Below are 21,154 nucleotides of genomic sequence, written 5' to 3' on the forward strand. Positions count from 1 at the left end.
AACACAGCTGCTTTGTAATACTATAAAGTGTGACATCATTTTGTTGAACTTTAAGCAGGTGTAAAGGTGAAGCACTGACCTTATTAAGCTATTGAGGTCACCGGTATGAGCTGATAGACGCTGAGGTACTTATCTATCTGCAAGGTCAGCGCTTGCTCAGGAAAATGAAGCACCCTCTGCTGGAGAACCAAAGCACTGACATGTGATCTGCAGCAGGACTGATAGCCGATCAAAGACAAATACCCTGAGAGGACCTGAATGTCAGATAGACCCCTGGGTCACTCTGAACTGGCTTCAAAGTCACAGCTCAATTTTCAGATAGCACGCGATGGAAAAGTACAACCTTGACCTGAAACATGACATTTCGTAAGGGTTTAGCCGCCATTCAAGCTTTTGAGTTTCACCTTGAGGTTTGGCCAGCTGGTGTGCTAATGGCATGTGCCACAGAAGTCTTGCTGTTTCGGGCCCAGAACACGCCGTGGGATCAACCCGTAGCCTGCGGCAGCTGCTGACTCTTATCGCACCTGAGCGGAACACAAAGTCAATGGATAGGGATAGCAAAAGAGCAGGAGAAGACGAGATAATGAAAGAGAGGAAGAGGAGGAAGCAAATCCTGAGTGGCATTGGGAAGAGAACAGGAAGCCGTCAGGGCTTTGCCACCCTCAACTCGTCTATAGACCATGAAAACTAGGCCATGGGATTACACACAAATTTTTCCTGCTGTTCTCATTAATAATATTCAATAGGACAAAACAGACATGGCAATTGTTTGATTTTTTTATTACAGTGCTTGCAATGCAAGTATTGAAATCCCTCTACTTTTTACTTGCCACAAATTCAGTTTATTCAGCTCAAACCACTGTCATAAACATAGACAACTAAAACGGCATTAATTTGATCAATTCTTTCTTGTAACTACAACCTTCTACTGATTATTTTTCTTCTGGAAATGCAATTCTAACAAGAGTACTGAAATCCCTCTACTTTTTATTCTTCGCAAATTTCCCCAAAATGTATAAGAAGTAAATGTGTGTGCATGTGTAATATATATATATATATATATATATATATATATACACACACATACACATACTGACTGGAATCGATGATCACACTATTCATATACTGTCTCGCAAGCACTATTTTTTTTAAGGATATGCAATTCTAGCATATGAATGTTTTTTAAACGCAAACAAACTGTCCTTTTTACTCTCCATAACAACTTTTAGCAATTCATTTAAATTGAACCACGTAAAATTATTTTGTAGATGATTTCAGCTTTACATGTCACTACCTATTTGTAAAAGCATTGATATTTGCATCAGGTAATGGAATTGTAGCAATGAATTTGTTTTTAAGAGCAAAAAGCCGTGCATGGTTTTATATTAACTCTTTATTTAGATAACCACACCTAGTACCTAATGCCTAATATACAACATTCACCGAGTTCAAAAAAATGATTTATACAATTTACATCTCTCTGGAACTATTCATGTAAAACAAAATTAAAACACAGTTCCACATATCCCTCATGAAATGAACCCACGGAATTAGCATGTTTCTGATTAGTGATTGGCAATGGAGCCTTTAGTGTTGCAATGATTTACAGGCTAGAGAGATAGGAACGTTTGTCATGATACTGGTCGAAACAGGACGCTTGCAGGCACATACGGAATGGGGGGGGGGGGGGGGGGGGGGGGGGGGGCGTACGGAATGCTTGATGGCAAAAGATCCCTGGGAACCTGAGCAGGTGTTTGGGGTGGTGTGGTCCTGGCCCCGTGCCCGTGGTGGTCTACAGCTGGGTTAAGGCCTCACTTCCGAGGCTGGTGGATGTGCTGGTTGATGTGATGAGGCCCAGGAAGCTTCTGTACCGAAGGCACAGGTTTCTGATGGGCCACCTGGGCAGCAGCAGGGGTGAAGTCTTTATCTCCCTGAGGAGGACAAAAAAATAATAACAGCCAATTATAATGTGTCCCTATGATAAGTGACATGACAAATGATCTGGTGCAGTGAATAACACTGAAAATTATACAACACTCAGTCCTGGTCCTCTCATCTGATTGGCCGAGATGTGTTCCAAGAGTGCTATCTATTGTAACAGCACTGTGATGTTTTCCAGGGGTATCATTGTTAATAAAACTATTACATTTTGTTTTGTTATTTGAAATAAAGCTTAAATAAAATAAAATACAAATATTAGTCAAAATCCTTAAACTAAATTAAAATTAGAAATGTTTAATTGAAATTAAAGTTGTAGCACTAAAATTATGAACTGGACATAAAAACAAACTAAACTTAAATAACAAAAAAAAAAAATTACTAAAGTCAACCAAAATTAAACAGAAAGACGATAAATTATGGATTACTTCCCTCAACTGAGAATTCAGATGTGCACTGTTCGTCATGATGGTTTTAAATGACTTGAAATATGAATAGAATTACTATTTTTTTGGTAAGGAACTTTCCATAGGAGTGTGAAATATTAAACTTACACAGGTTCAAACTAGGCTAATGCTCTTTTTTATGTAATTTATGTTGAAGTGCTTGGGTGGCTTTTAAATGGTAAGACTTTTGTTTTTGTAATCAGGCTCTCAAAAAATTATATAACAATGTGGATTTAGATTTATTAGCCAATACATCGGCTTTTGATAAGAGACTGAGATCTCTTTGCCCTTGTTTCATGTCTATTAACATGAAAAGGAAAGCAGCACAGAAGCATCTGACAAAAATCCCATATTGCACGAAAGCAGCAGACATTCTCCAACATCACTTTAATCTGTATGAGAGAGTCTTTCAGAGCAAGCTTTTGAAGTAGATTACGGGGTGGACAGTCCAACACAGTGTAACAAGTCAAGACTGAACACAAGCGTGGCATTTTTCTATTTTCTGTCTGTTTACTCGCTTGCTGGAGGACTAAAAGAGCCTCAGATGTGAGTATTTAGAGAAGAAATGTTGCAAAAATTGTGTCACTAGAAGCCGTTTAGATGACTTCAAAAGTAAAAGGAGGCCAATGGCCCAGTAAAAGGGCTCCATGTGCATCGTGACGTCCTCTAGGGTCCCTCGCAATGGCCTGTGACATATGTACTCAAACACATCACACATCTCGAGCATGTTTACACAGAGGACCCTATATAATTAAATGGCAAACTCTCTCAAAACGCTGCACGCTCATCCTGGTAAGCATGCACAGATTTGTCACATCAAAACATAATAAATCCTGAGACACGGCCAGTCCCATGGCGGCAGAATGGATTAAGGTCAGCTTGGGCTGGGAACAACCAGAGTGAACTCTATGTGACGAGCCATTCAACAAACCCCATACAGAGTCTCCAGCATATCGGACTATTGATATGATCTCAATAAGTGATGCAAGGCTAAAACGGCTTTTATCGGAGCAAACTATGTCTCAGGAGCCTCAGGCTAGGATTTCATGAGGACAAACTTTGGGGATTTTAGATACGAGTAGGTTTAAAATGAATTTGGCTCTGCTTTCACACCAGATGTAAATATTTTTTGCAGGGAAATGTTTGATTATAAATAAGGCAATTCTATGGTCATATTCAAAATGAGTATAAACATTTACAAGCAAACAATTCGACAGTTTTTATGTGTACAGCAGTCCAAAATGTCTTTGGACAAGGAAAATTGACTGAAAAATTAGAATAAAATACCGGTAAGTACATAAACCTGGAGCAGCATTTCAATGCAATTTTTTACGCAACGCAAATTTAACGCAATAAATAAATACTATATCATACCTTCACATTTTATCCATTTATATTTCATCAAATTATATATATATATAGGATATATTTTATTTATGCACATTAATGCATATTTATATTTCAGTCCCTTGTGTTAAATTATTCTGAGATTAAAACGTTCAACTGTTTATTTATTTATTTGGTACTTATTTGGATTTAACATGAATCACAACAGCTTGCTTGATCTGTGTTTCTCTCATGAAGCTGTTAGACCATCTTTTCCTCTCTCTACTCTGTCAGCAGACCAGATTGTGAATTTTCACATCACTATCACATATCACACATTCAGGAATCTGTCTTTGGTGTGAATAGACCTTTATGAAACAATTTATCTCACATTTGCTATGAACAGGTAGCCTGGGAAAACCCAGACAACTTCCGGCAAATTTAGATTTGCTCTGAAAATTAGTCTGGCAAAGAGCTCATTCAAGCCCATTTCCAATCCGTCGAAATCACGGCACCAATCAGAAACGTTGGGGCGGGCTTTACACAATGATAACAGATTTTGAAGCAGATTTTGTAGTCTACATTACAAAGATGGATGCCGCTGTCGAACATCTCTCATTCGAATCAGCAATCACATCTGTTTTAAGCGATTTGAACGTTTCCTTTTTGTTACGTTGTTTCTCGCCGGCTGCCGCTCTGAATACGTCATCTCTTTCATCGCTCTGATTGGTTTTAGGTCTACCCGCGACGTCCGTTGGTGACGCCCCTCTGGAAATGATTCGTCTATGACGCTTTGCCTCAGTTACAACTGAGAATGGTCTGGTTTTATTCAAGCTAATGAACAGGCCTAGTTTCTATAAGCCATTTAAACTGTTGGACCAGGAATAATTTGGCCTTTGCTTTAGATTTTATGATGTCAATGGACATGTGTACCAACCTTAGTGACGACTCCCGAGACCACAACATGCATCTTTGGTGGGCTAAAGATTGGAAAAAAAGAAAAAAAAGAAGAGAAGACCACAGTTACAAACAGAAAGCAACGTCTCTTATACAAACAACCAAAAAAACATTTAAATATATATGCTAGTTAATGAAGCACAAGCAAAACAGATAACAGTGTTTGTGAAGCAAATCATTCTCTTTTCATGACAAACAGCAACTGATCGTAAATAAGCCTGTGTTTTAATCAGTCTCTGATTTTTTTAAGGATCATTAATTTTCCACAGGGAATGTGTGAAGGAGAACACAAACAACTCTCTAGTCTGGTAATGAATGAACCACTCATATTTCAGAAGGGTGAAAAACCCTCCGTGGGTTTCAGCCAGATTCGGCTCAATAGTGCTGCCTTGTGTCCAGGAATGTATGCAGAAGGTGAAGGCCAACATTTGACCAGAGAACTTGTTTGTGCTTGCAGGTAAGAGTATTAGTGAAATGAGATGAACTTATAAACCAATTAAAAGCAAAAGGTTCATACAGATGTAACTTTAGACAGCAGCTAGTGAGACAGAAAAAATTATATATATGAGTCAATATTTTTAAATTAATTAATAATATGTAGATAATTATTAACATACTGTATAATAAATATGTACCAACTAAGGCTTTACCAGCACCATCCATAATTGGGTAATTTATAAATTGATCAATGCCGAGCTGACAGCAGTTTGTCGGGCTGTGTGTGATGAAAGCGTGAGGCCTGAACTGATTAGCTGAAGGTCAACAGCCAGCTTCATTATGGGTGCAGGAGCTCGGAGTCAAATTGAGCTCAATCAAAGATCTGACGTGTCTGTCAGCAAACGCCCTCTACTCCAGAAAGCCTATTTTCTATGTCCGGACACGCATCTGATCAGGTGCATGGAGGGAATTCTAATGCAACAAATTAGCTACAGCGCTGATGGAAACACCATCATATAGATCTCACAATCAGCATGTGTGATCGAAATTCACCAGGCCACCAATTACAGTGGGATTAGCATGATAGTTCTAATTGTAGCATAACATGGTCTACAATACTACTGATGAGTGAAACAAGATAATGAACACGATATTGCCTAAACAGCCATTTGCATATGTGACATTGATGATGTAAACTAACAGACAGAAGGGACTCGTACTGTTTTCGCCAAAAGAGCAACCCCGCTATGTCGCATACCGCTCTAACAGAGACGTTATAACATTTTTTTTAACAATTTATTTTTGGCACTGGCCCACCAAATGTGATCGACACTCGGGACAGTTAACGGGCCAGTGCTGCATCATCAAAAAAGCTTAGAGTTCTCTTTCACGTCGTCTTGTGCTTGAAATGATATACTCAAACAAAATTAAAGCTGCAATCCATAGCTTTTTTTGGGTTAGAAATTACCCATAATACATATTTGAGAAAATACATAACCAGCCAGTGTTTAAAACTATCTGCTTGCTGTAGCCCGATTCAAAGCGGTAAGCTTATAATAATGTTTTTAATTCCAGTGGTACTGGTGGATTTCCGCGGGAGATTCGAGCATGTCTTTGCATCATTACGTCACATCTGTACACATAAGGAAGAAGTCTCGGCTAGTAGGCTATATTGTGAGTGAGGATGTTGGAGGTGGAGATTTATAGCCTTTTCTCACAACACTTCATATGGTTAAACTTATCAATTTGATTAGGGATTCAGAAAGGTTCAAAAGACTTTGTTCGGACTTTGGATTGGCTACAGAAAAAAAGAGACTGCAACAGGACCCATGTGAAAACAAGGATACATATCGGAAGGACATTACATGTAGTCACGCAATGCTGACGTTGTTAACATTATCAATTTGAGAAAGTATAATTTGCACGGTTTTGCCTGATATGATAACTTTGGTTTAATCAGCGCTATTTACTGCAGAATCAGAGCAAATGTGGATGTTTCTTAGTTCAGATGACATTTTCCATTGAAAATTCTTATGTTGGTCATACTTCCAAAAAGAATAATCTGTGATTCTGAATGCCAGTATCCGTGTCAAGGGTGTTGAACAACTCGCATAAAGTTAATAATTACGCTAATTACTGCAATTGCAGATTTCGAACAGAAATAGGGACAAAGAGGAAAAACACCAGACAGCAGCTTTAAGTCCCAATGCATATCTTGGTAAGTATCCTTGAAAACAGTCAGTTATGACTGGTAAAAAATATTTAAGCCTGCAATTTTTTTTAAGTCACTGGCCATACGCAGGTGTGGCAATGATTTAGTTTTTGGCACTGCATATACAATGATAGTCAATGGGATCCAATGTCATTGACTTTCAATGTATGAACCCTCTACAGGAGCAATAAAGACAAACAGGTCCAGAGCTAAATGACTTGAAAATTTGAACTCTCTCTTTAAGCCCTGGTCACTTCTCAAGGCCTGCATGAATATGCATGTGTGGAAAGTAGGGGGAGTAAATGGAGGGGTCTGATGTAAAACCAGGTGCTCCAGGCAGTTGGTGAGGTACAAAATGGCCTATAAAGATTCCAGAGGGACAGGGAATTTACCGCCACCATATGAGCACAGAGCAGAAACATAGCTCCGAGCATGTGGAAGCCGTCAGCCTCAGAAATGACTCTCATTCATTTTCCAAAGCCAAGCGTTTCCCTTAAAGCACTAACTCAAAAGTGAAGGTCAAAAGTGATAATTGACCTTGACAGGAAAAACAACTCAATTTTCCAGTAGCCCTTCTCAAATACTACACCGTCTGTAGTACATTACACCACCAGTCGCACACTGCAGAAAACCGAGCTGTAAAGGTATGGAGGTATTTTTGGTGCAAAATGCACCTGTGCCGCGCCTCCGTGTTGTGATTATTGTATGCAATATATTTACTTCTTATTTATTAAATCCAGGTAATTGGTTGATAAAACGTTAATTTAAAATTAAGATAAAATTACTACAAAATGAAATTCACTTTAGAGAAAGGCTTTGTGCTTTTTTTGTTTGAGGTTTCTGTGAAAGTTTTAGTACCGCTTCCAGAGAACTGTCACGTCCATAACATTGTTTTTTCCTCATAAATGTGAACACGAAAAACTAAATTGAGTAATTTATGTTTTGGGAGAACCAACCCTTCTTCATCCGGTGTTACTTTTGGTAATCTGTTAGTATGTAAGAGCCAACAACGCATCAAAGATGCTCGCAGACGCGTCGCCGAGCCCAGAAAAAGATCTAGCATGCTAGATATCCACAGCTGTCACATGACTCAACCTACAGCCAATCAGAGCGAGGTATGGGTTTAAGGTCAGAACCGCACAGTTCAGCCCGACGTTTTGTAGCATGAACAAGGCTTAAGCAACTCTTCTCTCTCTGTGACTTCAAATTTACTGATACACATGTGTGGCTGGCTATTCTCTACAACTACAAATTCCACTGTCACAGGCGTTCAGTTGTTTTGCACCAAAAATACCTCCATAAAATGAGACAATTCAATTGCGATCACAGCATGAGACATCCTGATGTCTCAACATATTAAAGGCTGAACATAAATGAGGGCATTGTGAGAACTGTGGGACTTTGTCTGTAATGCTGTGAAATCTAGAATATGTCAGAAGTTTGTGGCTTTCATCTTGCTGTGAGGAGGAGGAAACTCCAAAGATTCAACACAGTGAGAGAGAAAGAGAGACTTGCCACAGGGATAATCTCCCTTTGAGGCATAACAGTGCTGCTCAACCCATCTCATAACTTCCTATCTGTTATAATCTCAGATTAAACAAACACTCCTTTTAAGGGCACAAATCATATAAATCTTATAAAGCCCTATTTGGGGCTTAAAAAAAGGTGAGATTTTGGTATAAAAGCTCAAGTTATTGAAATCATAGTGTAAATTAATAAAAAAAAAAAAGGAAATAGGATTATATCTCTCCCTACAGAGGTCATTCACAACCTTATGTGTTGGGATATAATTATTAACCCCCTATGCTTTGAACTACGTGTGTAGCTAAAGATTTATCATACAAAAATGTTGATCAGGAGCATGTTTTAGCCACATTTCTTTTTTTAAATTCCATTCTACACCTGAGGATGGCAGCGGTGTGCTTGTTTTCAAATGAGGAAATCAGGCCAGAGATGTTGCAAGTACATTAACTACAGTGCCTAATTAGTAAAAATCATTGTTTAGAAAAATACATACTGAAATACATTGCAGGGTAAATATCAAGGTCAAAAACTCTTTAGAAGATTTAATTGTTAATCTTAATGGTGTGGGGGATGTTTTCTTGGCACACTTTGGCACACTTTAGGCCCCTTAGTGCCAAATTTAGAACCATTCCAAACTGGTTTCTAGAACATGACAATGAGTTCACTGTACTAAAATGGCCCCCACAGTCACCAGATCACCAGAGAGATGGAACACAGTGGGGTTTGGTAGAGGGAGTGGTTTTGGCCTTTCTGTGTAGAAAGAGAATGAACTGCTATGGTATAACCCAAGCTCAGCTTCAGGAGCAAAGGCGATTGCTGCAAAAGTCGGCACAGACGCTCACAGTTTGCTGTCGTCATGGCAACCACATGGCATAACTTTTATTTACTGATGAGCTAAATCGGGAGGAAAAAGTAAAATCCACTTGTCTAGCTGATGGAATGCAAAAGTTGAACCACACCTGAAGCTCCATGCTTAGCTTCTGCTGCAAAAACAGGACTGAGAATCAACATCAACAGAATACAAATACAGGGTGGACGGAGGAATGCATCTGCTCCTTTTTAGTTCTGTTTTACGCAAAAGAGTACACGCTTATTGACATATAAAATCCATATTCGAATGAACCAAAATATTTAATAAACGAATACACAAAGGCGTGATATGAGGGGTTTGTTAATGGGAGGCGTTGACATTCTGCTGAGCTTTCTGCAAAGTTCTGCATGTGCACATTCTGTGTAACCATGATACGGACACAACAGAGCTCTGATGAATGGCTTACAAATATCCAAATAAAAGCCACCCTGCTCTTAAATTAACTAAAGTAAGGGGGAAAACTACATTAGTATCTGTTCCTTATAATTATACAAAAGTAGTAGTGAAACTAACCCTTGATGCTTTTCCTAAATAATAAATTCACATTTCTACCAAATACTGATGATGAAAAAGGAAAATGTGAATTGCTAAACTAAAATACTTACAAATATAACATCCAGTTATGCTTAAAATCTAGATAATGCACAAGAGATCTTTTGCTCAAAGCCACTGGGTGAATGGGGAGGTCAGATTTGGACTTTAGTTATGCAGCTCCATGTGTGGTTTGACTGACAGGCAGAACATTTGAAAAGTAACTTCTGTGGTAATGAGATAACATATAGTTATACAGAAATTCTTCCGACACAGCAGTGAGGAAAATTTAAGCAGATTAACTGAAACAACAGACCAAGAGCCCATTATTCCAATAGCGTCAGCACACTTCGCTAAACAGCAGAGAGGGGGAAACTAGCGTGGAAATAATTGTCATCAAACTGTCAATTTTTATTTTCCTTTTTAAGAGTCAACATCCCATCCCACTTTTTGCAGTCGCTCCATCCATAGCAGAACGGAGGAACTGGGACCGTTCCCTCAACGTTGTGGGTGAAGTGTCCAAAAATTGACAGCAGTGTGTGAGAATCATTGCAAGTCAGCCTATGGGTTCAGCTAATGACATGAATCTGCCTGCCAGTTACTAGTAGTCACACACTCCATGTGTTACACGCTCTTACTGTCTAATTGAAACAGTTTACAACATCTCAAACATGAACATACTGAGATGCTCTATTATTCTGACATATTTTTTATTAAAAACAAAAAATAAATGTCTCAAGTTCAACTTAGCAATATTTATTATAAAATGTATTTTAATATTGATAACTATATTACACTACTGTTCAAAAGCTTGTGGTCAATTGATACTTTTTTATTATGAAAGTATTATCATAGTTGTATTAATATCTAGTTCAGTCATGAAACTCTAGAGGGCGCAGTCTAACAGGTCCTTTATATGCAATCACATCATTACAGCATGGCACAAGCTGATTGGCCTCTGTTGATCCTGCAGCCAATGAGATTGCTTGCTCAACATTTAAATAGTCCGTTTAGTCTTGCAGCACACTATAAGAGTTACTCTGTGGGTACATTTGCACGACAATGATATGCTTAAAACAGAGAGCTTTTCTTGAGTTTTCCGCGTAAAGACGACACCCATTCACACAGATGCGACTAAAAACCCTATCTGCTGCCAGGCCATTAGATGGCGATGAAACACTAATAGACCGAATGTGCATGACGTCATCGGCTTTTTTGTTGTTTACACAGAGACAGTTTTCAAAAACTTCCACAATGAAACTATTTTCAAAATTTGTTTTTTTCGGGCACCTAAAAATACCGTTGATGTGTAAATAAACGGCCAAAACGCATAAAAAGTTTTACGTTTTAATTGAAAACGGTGCCGTGTAAACAGCCCTTGAAACTCTCCACCTGTCTATATCTGCTACAGGATTTATGTATGACTATTCATGCAGCAGTTGCCATATTCAATTATATGCTAAAACTACTCCAGAGAGTTGTCATGATTAAATATTTAAACTCGAGAATAGTTTTAGCATGTTATTGAATATGGCAACGGTAATGTATTTATTCTTAGAGGACTAGATCTGCTGTGCTGCTAATAGATTGTTGTGAACATGTAAGATATGCTGCTGCTGCATTAAATATAGTCATACATAAATCCTGTAACATATATAGGCAGGTGGAGGGTTTTAAGAACTGTTAATATAAAAATATTGCAACGGTTCAGTGAATTCACCCTTGTGTCTTCTATCCCAAACAAATAAGCCGCAGTCATCAGAGCAGCCACCTAGCAGATACTATAGTCTTGGAGAAGGCCAGGGAAGACACTGGAGTTTTCTGCATCACGAACAGGCATACACGTCTAAGATCGAGCTCACCAGCATAGCACATCACATTAGCCATTCCATTTGAGCCTCTGATCCATCTCAGAAGACCAAATTACATTTGACAGGTGGTCCCCAGACAGTGCCACTTGACTTGCTGCGATAAATGTGCAGTTTTTTCATCAGAAGCCACCTGCTTGCAGGTCATCTCTCTGCTAGCACAGCGAAGTGGGAGGGAGAGAGACTAAATGCTTGTCAGACATGTTTGATGGCAGACACAATATTCAGCAGTCAGTCTAATGACTCAATTTTGTGATGTATTAATGTGTTTAATCGTTATCTACATGCATCGAGGGCTTCAAGTAATGTCCTCTTGGTTTGCAAATGTCATTTTATTTTAGGTTTGCGTAATATTCTGAGATTACATTTCACTTTTTTTTATTCATTTTGAGGAACACTGAATTTATTTTGTGGAAGTGAGATGAGTAAATACATGATCACATTTACATCCAGATTTACTAACAGCTTGTGTCACTCAGTGCAAACCCTCTTTTGGTGTTAAAAAACTACTGTCAGGATATATTAAATACAGGCCGTGAACAATAAGCACTGAAAAGAAAAAAGTAACACCCATTCACTAGCATTATATGCTCATGTGACGTGAGTAACATTGGTTTCGCTCTGTTTCACAGGACCAATATATGCTGTTGTTGTAATGTCAACTATAGTAACAAGACAGTTTTGAGTGTCATTGTTTGTCTAGTGCTGGTGTGCTGCTGGTGACTAACAACAAATGCTTGCTTTTATATACTCTTGTGTACTGTATGGTATGTGTTTGTTCTTAATATTCGTTTTATTTTTCGCAAAGCATTATTTTGCTCCGCTTCAGCTATGATAGAGATTCCTCCACTATTGCATTGACTGTGGAGGAATGAAGGGATTCTCAGAACTGAATGACTGAATTCACAGAAATCACTTACTGCACAATCAATGATACAAACCACCATCCAAGAAATCTCACTGGTGTCAACAACTAAAACAAGCTTTTTAAAAGATCTGAACACAAAGAGACTACACAGGAAAAGGACGAATTTCCTCTCGGCTTGCCAGCGTTGCGATGCCAAACATAATAGCGTGGGTGCAGGGATCACATTCTAACATCACAGTGTTTTTTTTGGGCACTGAAACCAGATTTTAACCTCTTCTCTTAAATGTCCAATCGCAAACGGCAGCCATGTTTCTGAAGGAATGCCAAAGAGATATTAAAAAAGCAGCTTCAGGAATGAAACACCTCGTGGGATTTCCTGCAGCAGGTTGAGTGAGCTGATAAGGGCTCGCTTGTTGTAACAGGGCGGCCGATCAGGTACCGGTGTGGAGGGGACAATGCCATAAAGCCTATCCAAACCCTGTGGACACACCTCAGTAACACTGAAAACAGGTCAGCTACAACACAACAAGAGCACAAAAGAAATCTGAGGACTGTAAAACCTTTGCACTACATATATACACTTACACAACAAGCAACAAGACAGCTACCCCAACCAGCAGCAGATAACTCACTCAATGCAAGCCATTCAACTTAAACACACTCCACCACAATGAAGAAAAACAACATGTGATATCCGGCTATTGCCTCATCTTTTTTACTGACACACCCAAGAAGATTGTTACGCTTAGTTTGCAACTTAAAATGATTGTCTCGAGCTCAGCAAATCAGAAAGTTGTTCAAAAGACAACATGTGCGCTGCTATATTCACCTTCACTCTTACTCATCGAGAGACAGATGGGCACTAACAGTGACTTAATCATCATATTAAATATTCTGGTTTAGTGTGGGCCGCTTAACCTACACAGAGCAGAGTGAGTTTAAGCTAAGAAAAATATTCTCGTTTAGCAGAATCCTCTCCATGTGCCCGCAGTCAAATGGGAATTGCACACCTGTGTCACTGATCAAATGTTTTTCAACTTGTCAAGGACTCAATGTCAATTGTCATTGGACTCAATGTCAAGCCAAGACTTTATGACCTTTTAAATGTGTTACTAGGGTCTAGTAAGAATTTTGTTACTTGCAATATTAATCACAATAAAACCAAAATCACAATATGCTTTAGTGCGATTTAATTAAATAAAAACATGCAATACATTTTTGTTTCAAAGTGAAAGTTTCAAATTTTTTTTTTTTTTTTACATGTGAGCCAGTCATGATAAAGTGTTTTCAGTGTCTCACAGAAGTTCGGTTCACAGCTTTCAAAAAAGCAATTTTTATAAGAATCAACTGCAGTTTAGTGTCATTATGCAACATATCCATTTGCAGAATTCAGCCATCAACCAAAACAAATGATATATTCCAGAGAGTTGTGAAATTAAGTAATACATTTAAAGTTGATAAGAGGCTGGTTATGGCTAGAAAGAAGTCAACAAAATGAATGTGTAAACATGAGGACACAGATACTAAGGTAAATTGATACATAACACTGAATCTTATTTTATCTTTTGGGCAACAAGCCCTAAAATTAATCAGTTAAAAAAAAAACAAAGCTGCAGCTTTTTTCCTGACAAGTCTGCATCTGAAAATATAGTCTACTATGTGTTTCACTAGAAGAAACAGCCTATCAGCGCAGAGAGCAGGTCCAGAGCCTTGACAGCTGGCCCGCCCAATCAGAAAGAAAAAAAAAATACTAGGCTACTCTGTATAGTTAAACATGTTATTTCAATAGTCACATTTTTGTCCCGCCAAAGTCTTTTTTGATCGGTGAGTGATGTAGAATTCAATGACAACAAAATGGGGAGAGAGAGAGAGTGAGAGAGAGACAGCCCCGGCCACGCGTGCGCACTCTCACGTCTTCAAACAACACGAGCGCTGTTTTGCTCTCTCTCTCGTGCGCGCATATTAATCAAAATCAATTGACATGATAGTAAAAGGTGGAAAAAACGCAGTTTCACGTGGAGCATTTGGATACTTTTTTCACCTAAATTACCGCGGTGTGTGAATTGTGCTTAAAAAACATGTTGCCTTATCTTCTCTAAAAAGCGTTCCGCCCATTCAGCTGACATAAACCACATTTCAATAAACGATAAAACCTATCCACTCCAGTGATTAAATGTTTTCTGTATTGACGCAAATCTTGTGCAATGTCCTAAACTGCCGAGATCACAAAAGCGTGCCGTGGCTAGACGTCCACTAATGACATGTATACACAAACGAATGTTCACTTTAATGAATAGTTAAAACAACTGACCTGTCCAACACTGAGCTCACGAGACCACTGAATCGGTGTATATATATATATATATATATATATATATATATAAAATAAAAAAAATCGGTAACACTTTATTAGATTAGTTAACATTTACTATTTATTTTCATACAATATAATCATGGAGGTGCGGGCACGATTGCACTGCAAGTGAACTAGAGCACATCTCATCATACATTTTGCTAATTTAAATAATAAATGTATGCATGTGTGTGTGCATGCATATATATAAAATTGCACAGCTCCCCCTGTCAATGATCTAGAACCCCCTCAGCACCTGCGTTAAAAATGATCTGGCGCCACCCCTGCATAAGAACGACGTAGTGATAAGAAGGTTTCAGAAAACCCAGCCCTGGATTCGGGACACCCGTAGATTCAGGCCCACCTCAAATTAATCCAGGCCTACCCATCTGTCACGTTCTGCATCCGCCACCGCCAGAGAGATGGTGAGCTGCAATTGGAATGCATACTGCAGAAATGTGAAGGTCAGCATACTTACATCTCGGTCTCATATTCTTCACTGTCTTTGTCATTCTTCTTGTCTGGCACTTCATTTGCAGACTGGTGCTTCTGAACTATCCTCATGCCTCCTCCAACTTTCACTGTCACAAATTAACAAAAACAAATTCAGATTTTTTTCCTGCATTTATTATATAAAGTTATAAAATGACATTAATCACAAGCGTCTATTTAGTGTGCAACAGGTTTCCCTTGGCCTACTTTTAAGGGTCATTACACATGTTGTTATCTGATTTTCTTGTGTACTTTACACCGCACTGATAGATATGCTGACGAAGTGAAACACAATGTGAAATCACACATTTACACCACGTGAAAGGAAAAATATGTGGGGGAAAAAATTATGCCATGTGTCACACGTGGTTGATCGGAACATACACTTTTCTTTTACAGACGAATGATTACTTGTGGCATGCAATGTGTAAGCATTTCCTATCAGCTCAACCCTGCACTGAGGACACTCCATGAAAAGTATGCCTTTCACATCACTTATGACCATATGGGTAAGCAATGAAAGGCTGACACCATCTTTTACTCTATTATTATAGGTATTTTGCTTGACACATCAGCAGAAATTCAGCAATTTTAGTCTATTTTTGTCAGATGCCTTTTATGGCTCATCCCAGCCCTGTAATTATATATTTCTATACAAAAATAAATGTATCTGGTATAATATTCTTATTCTCTCCCCATATCATTTCCTAAAATTAAAAATTATTAAAATAACATACCCACTTTCAGAATTTAACTCTTTAATTAGCCAAGCATGTTCCTTTCGGACAACAAACTGTACTGAACTATGGGTATTGTAAATATCAGCATATATATATATATATATATATATATATATATATATATATATATATATATATATTTTTTTTTTTCTTCTTCTTCTTCTTTCTTAAACCTACAGATGACAGGGCCCAGAGCACAAGGTTAATATAACTGGCACCCTATTCACTTTTTTTTCAGAGACAAAGCTATAACCCAACTAATAAGGCCCAATACAATTTATTAGCATTAAATCTGATGCAATGTCTAAAATCTACAGAGATGCAAACAAAACCAAATTTTCTAAATAAAAAAGGGCACAAATTTGTCGGAATGATCCACTAACATTAGACCTCCCAGCAGAAAAACAACAATAGCTAATCAATAGCATAACAGTTACATTACCAGCAGGAAGATGTCCAGCTTTGGTCTCGGTTTTCTCTTTGGGCGGCGATGACATGACTGCTGTCAAGCGCTTCTTCCAAAGAGTCGCTTCGTAGTCTTCAAAATAAAAACAATTCTCCTGTTTCCTGGATGAAAAACAACGCAGACTACTGTCGACTTCGTCAACGTGGCTTTTCCCTGCCCATTGTTTGGCAACGGTGCGTGATGACGGCAGTAGTCTCTCCAACCAATAAGAGCGTTTATTGAGGAAGGACGTTCCTCCTCTTTTCTATGGAAAGTCTGATGGAACACACGGAGAAAATCAGAAAATACAAATCTGCATGCGCTGTGTATAGATTAGATTTGATCTAATAAGCTTACAGGTCGCATATTTTGGAAACAGGTGATTTAAAGAAATTTAAAATGAGAAAAAAGCGCCACAAATCAGTAGTAGTATGTTTAAAATCATGCAAAATATGACTCGCATATGATTAAATCATTATTATAAGCTGTCAATATACTCGGTTTATGTTTGAAGGGTAAAAATAATGTCTGGAAAGTGTTAGCAGGCATAATAACCTTTAACAAAATGGGTTAGCCTATCTATGTCTGGAAAACTGTTCGCTTAACTCAAGAACATTGCTGAAAGTGTAAATAGACAGCAAATCACTGCTCTATTTGAATCTGGGTTAGAAGTCAAGAAAGCACACTGTTCTCATTAAAAATACAATGTGCACTATGGGGGAAAATGAATCTTGTCAGTCTTCACTAGTGGCCTACCATAATGGAGTTACCTTAAATAGACACAGAGGAACGCATATTTGAAATCTAAATCCTTATATTTTATTATTGTATGCAGAATCATATCATAGCCTACCAAAGTGCCAGAGTTTGGCCCAGTAAGGCTATCTGAGTAAAAGGCTGTGATGCAAACACAATTTCTTAGTATTGTTTGTCAGTATCAGTAAATCAAATTCTGTTCTTCACAAGTACATAAAGCAGTTCTTCAATAGGCCTAGATAAATCTCAAATGTGTGCCCTATTGCACTGCAAGTTGTGCAAATTCATCTGATGAATTGTGTTGATGAATTTACACTGAGGTGAATCATGACCACTAGATGGGAGACTAATGCTTTAATAAATGACAGGAATCTTCAATTTGAAACAAGCCATACATGTAATGGCACTTTTTAGGCTGCTGGTAAAATAATGAAAACACCATTCAAATCAATATACTGTAGAGTTTATTGTGATGGAGCAGAATTGTTTGCAGCATCAACTGTTAGCTGTTAGATTAGTTGCTAGGTGAAGTGTATCCGATCATGAAAGGAAATACATCCTCACTGAGCTCAAAAAGCAATGTGGCTCTGAGTTTAATAAACACTGTACGGTGAAAGGCAATAAAACAGTTATGAAATATGGTTTAGGGGGTCTACAAGCTTCTGATATGTAGGCTATAGCTTGTGCCATGACTGACTGACTGTCAATAATGTGGACGTATATTGATGGGAGCTTTATGTAAACTTGGATCATGCTCTAATCACTGAGACCTTTTGTTCCTCTAACATTGACAACCTGAAATGTCCGCAAATAATTTTACCCCCCTCCCCTCCCCCCGTTTTAATATTTTCACATATTTTCATGACAATTATGCCCATCCCTACCCCCAACTCTCATCTCATGTAGTAATATCTCTTAGTAGCTATTTTAAAATAGTGACCACTCTAATCGACATTGTTTTATAGAATTACAGTAGGCCTACAATTATTATTTTAATATTATTTACAATGAAAAAAATCAAACGTCACTTTAAAAATGAAACCAAAATGACTAAACCTAAAATATATTTAAAAAAAAAAAAAATGCAGTGTTTGGAAAGTTATTTTAAAGCATCAGGCTGAAGGAAATGCAAATTCACGCCTGTACAGTAGAGGGCGCAGCTTGGCGCAGCTCCAACAAACCTGCAGAAGAAGACTAAAGTGATGTTTATCTTCATGGGCGTCTCGCAGCCTCCACATGCACACTGGATATGCGTCAAAATATTGTGTTTATTTGTGCTTTGCTCCTTTTTTGGATAAAAGCGTCTTCTACATATGCAGCCTATAAAATGTTACAATAATGATAATTATTATTATTATTTGCGGACACGGAGTTTTTGCGAAATGGAATTGCCATGTGCGTATTTTCAGTTGGCAATTTCAGTTTGAAGGGTGATGGAAACGCGGCTTTACTGCTCTGAACTTACCACTGCGTTTTATTTCTATAAATTAATTTCGTTTCAAATGGGGTCCAACCAGTTATTAAAGGTGTTAAAAAATAACTCTGTATCGAGGTTGCGGCGCGCACACTATAGGTTAACCGAGTATTAACCGAAAGGGCCTCGGTTAACGGTTAATGAAAAACTTGAAAACGTGCAGCCCTAGTTTGCAGGTATTTGTTCGTCCTTTCTTTGTTGATGACGAACACAAACTTTCTTCTAAGAGCAACAGAGTCGCGCGATGGCACGAGCGTCATCACTAAAGACACATCCTTTACGGCATTGGTCCTGGCTTTTGTTCACACAGCGCGCGTTCCGGGACTGATTACGGCAATGTTACTAGGTCCCCAACCTGGGATCAATCCCAGAAGCAATCCCAGGTCGTGTTTGCGTTCACACAGAAGGCGTTCTGGCAATTTGCCGGCAATTTCCTGGGATCAACTCGCTGTGTGAAAGGGGCTTAAGTCATACTAGCTTATTAGTATATTTGAATTGGAAAACTCTTTACTTTTGAGGTTGTGAATGTGTTGAGACATTCTTTTGATTTGGGACTCGGGGTCAAAGGAGATGGATGCCCAACTTTAGACTTTTTTTGTGTTGATTTAAAATTATTTTATGACTCTCTTTGTTTATCAGCTAATAAGAAAGCTGCTAAAACTACTTTGTCTCTCAAATAAATTATGGTTTCATTATAAATTACCTCCTGATTTTCTGAAGATTATTATTTATTCTATGTTTGTATTTCACTGTTTCTATTACTTTTGAGGAATACTGAATCTATTTGTGTGCACGCGAGATGAGTAAATGTATGATACATGACTGAGACTGAGTATGGATGAGTAAATTTAGTCAACAAATACAATAAGCATAATGTTTACGCAGCGCACTCACAAGTTCACAACGCCTCGCTTACTTTTGATTTCTCTCAACATGGAAACTCGAAAGCTGTCAGTCAATAAATGAGAAAACAAAGTGCGTTGCCAATTTGAAAAAGTAACTCAGATATTTTGTCAATTTAAAAGCAATGCTGCGTTACTCTACCAGTTATTTGAAAAGGGTAATCTGATTACATAACTTTAGTTATTTGTTACCCCCCAACACAGCTAATACACTCGAAGGGTAAATAAGGTAAAAGTGGATCCTACCTTTTGAAAGGGTTCTGCCCCAGTGACAGCTTCTGTGCCTTTTCCTGAGAGTGTATTTAATTGTGGAGCAGAATGAGTTTAACTGAGCTTAAAATAATTTTACAATGCATACAATCTTTATGGTCCTATATCTCCTCTTCATATTCCCCATTACATGAAAAATAAGCTATTGTTCATTTTGGAAAGAAACAATGATGTAATCATATCTGGCACAAAGATGTAGCGCTGACATTCACAGATGCCTATGCTAACAACCCTGTTCAGTCCAAAATGAATCCTGACAAAAATTCATTTTCCCTTCATGAATAATTTAATCCGCAGTGGGATGATGATTCTTTTGTTTAACTTTTGTCGGCACAGAAATTGATTTTGTGGCAAATCTGCATTTTAGGGGGTTCTAATTCATGGATGTGTCACTGTCAACAGTAGCTATGAAAGAGAGATGGGTTTCGAGCTGCTTGCCGTATTTGCCCTGGCATAAAATGAATCACATAGTTGAATTGAAGACCTATTTTCATGCCACATTAGATTATAATCCCAGTGTGAGGTGGGACACACTGAAAATGAAACTTTGGATATTGAACACTTAATCATTGCAAGAGTTCAGGGGAAATTGAGCTATTCTACAGTCTCTTTGAATTTACAACTTCACAGTGCCGAGGGGACGAGACAGTGAAGGTCTGACTCTGAGTCTTGCATTGAAATACTTCAACCTGCGAGTCAGTAACATTTACAGGCTATAACTGAGACAAGTGCTCTACAACTGCTAACATTCAGACTAATATCCTAGAATTCAAGTGTCCAAAAAATGCTAATCTAATTTAACATTATCGACTCAAATATAGACAAATCCAATTATGGTATTTTGTAAATGGTCTAGGACTCAAGACTTTTGTTTATTGCAAGAAAATCCATATTTTGTTCCTGTAGTAGGCTAGGCTACTGTGCATGTGTCAGGGAGTGTCTTGAAAACAAGAACACACTGCACAATACACAATATTACACATAACACTATGACAATGAACAATATTTCTACAGAAATTATGCTGGTGACACTTTACAATAAGGTTTCATTTGTTAATATTAGTTCATGTATTGTAATGTTAGTTTAAAACTAACAACGAGCAATACATTTGTCACAGTATTTAGTAATCTTTGTTAAAGTTAGTTAATAAAAATACAGCCATTCGTTGTTTGTTCATGTTAGCTCACAGTGCATTAGCTAATGTTAACAAATAGAACTTTGATTTTAATAATGTATTTGTTAA

General features: G+C 38.0%; 1 protein-coding gene across 1 annotated transcript; it reads right to left on the reverse strand.

Moving 5' to 3' along the window:
• Positions 1-1,375: 1,375 nt before the first annotated feature.
• On the reverse strand, positions 1,376-16,707 carry dap (death associated protein). Its single transcript, XM_039667050.2, has 4 exons — positions 16,506-16,707; positions 15,310-15,412; positions 4,648-4,690; positions 1,376-1,931 (listed from the first exon to the last, which is right to left on the reverse strand). The coding sequence occupies exons 1-4, from the start codon at positions 16,558-16,560 to the stop codon at positions 1,812-1,814; spliced, it is 321 nt and encodes a 106-aa protein (XP_039522984.1). The 5' UTR covers positions 16,561-16,707; the 3' UTR covers positions 1,376-1,811.
• Positions 16,708-21,154: the final 4,447 nt, after the last annotated feature.

This window comes from Pimephales promelas, chromosome 22 (genome assembly GCF_988280905.1).
Source record: "Pimephales promelas chromosome 22, fPimPro1.hap1.1, whole genome shotgun sequence".
Taxonomy (NCBI): Eukaryota; Metazoa; Chordata; class Actinopteri; order Cypriniformes; family Leuciscidae; genus Pimephales; species Pimephales promelas.

Bases quoted from the DNA above. Each gene is read 5' to 3' on its own strand.
- dap (XM_039667050.2), bottom strand. From the start codon at position 16,560: ATGTCATCGCCGCCCAAAGAGAAAACCGAGACCAAAGCTGGACATCTT. The intron at 4,691-15,309 runs GTAAGTATGCTG...TCCAATCTTTAG, and splicing joins GAAGAATATGAGACCGAGAT to CCCACCAAAGATGCATGTTG. The intron at 1,932-4,647 runs GTTGGTACACAT...TGTCCTCCTCAG, and splicing joins TCTCGGGAGTCGTCACTAAG to GGAGATAAAGACTTCACCCC.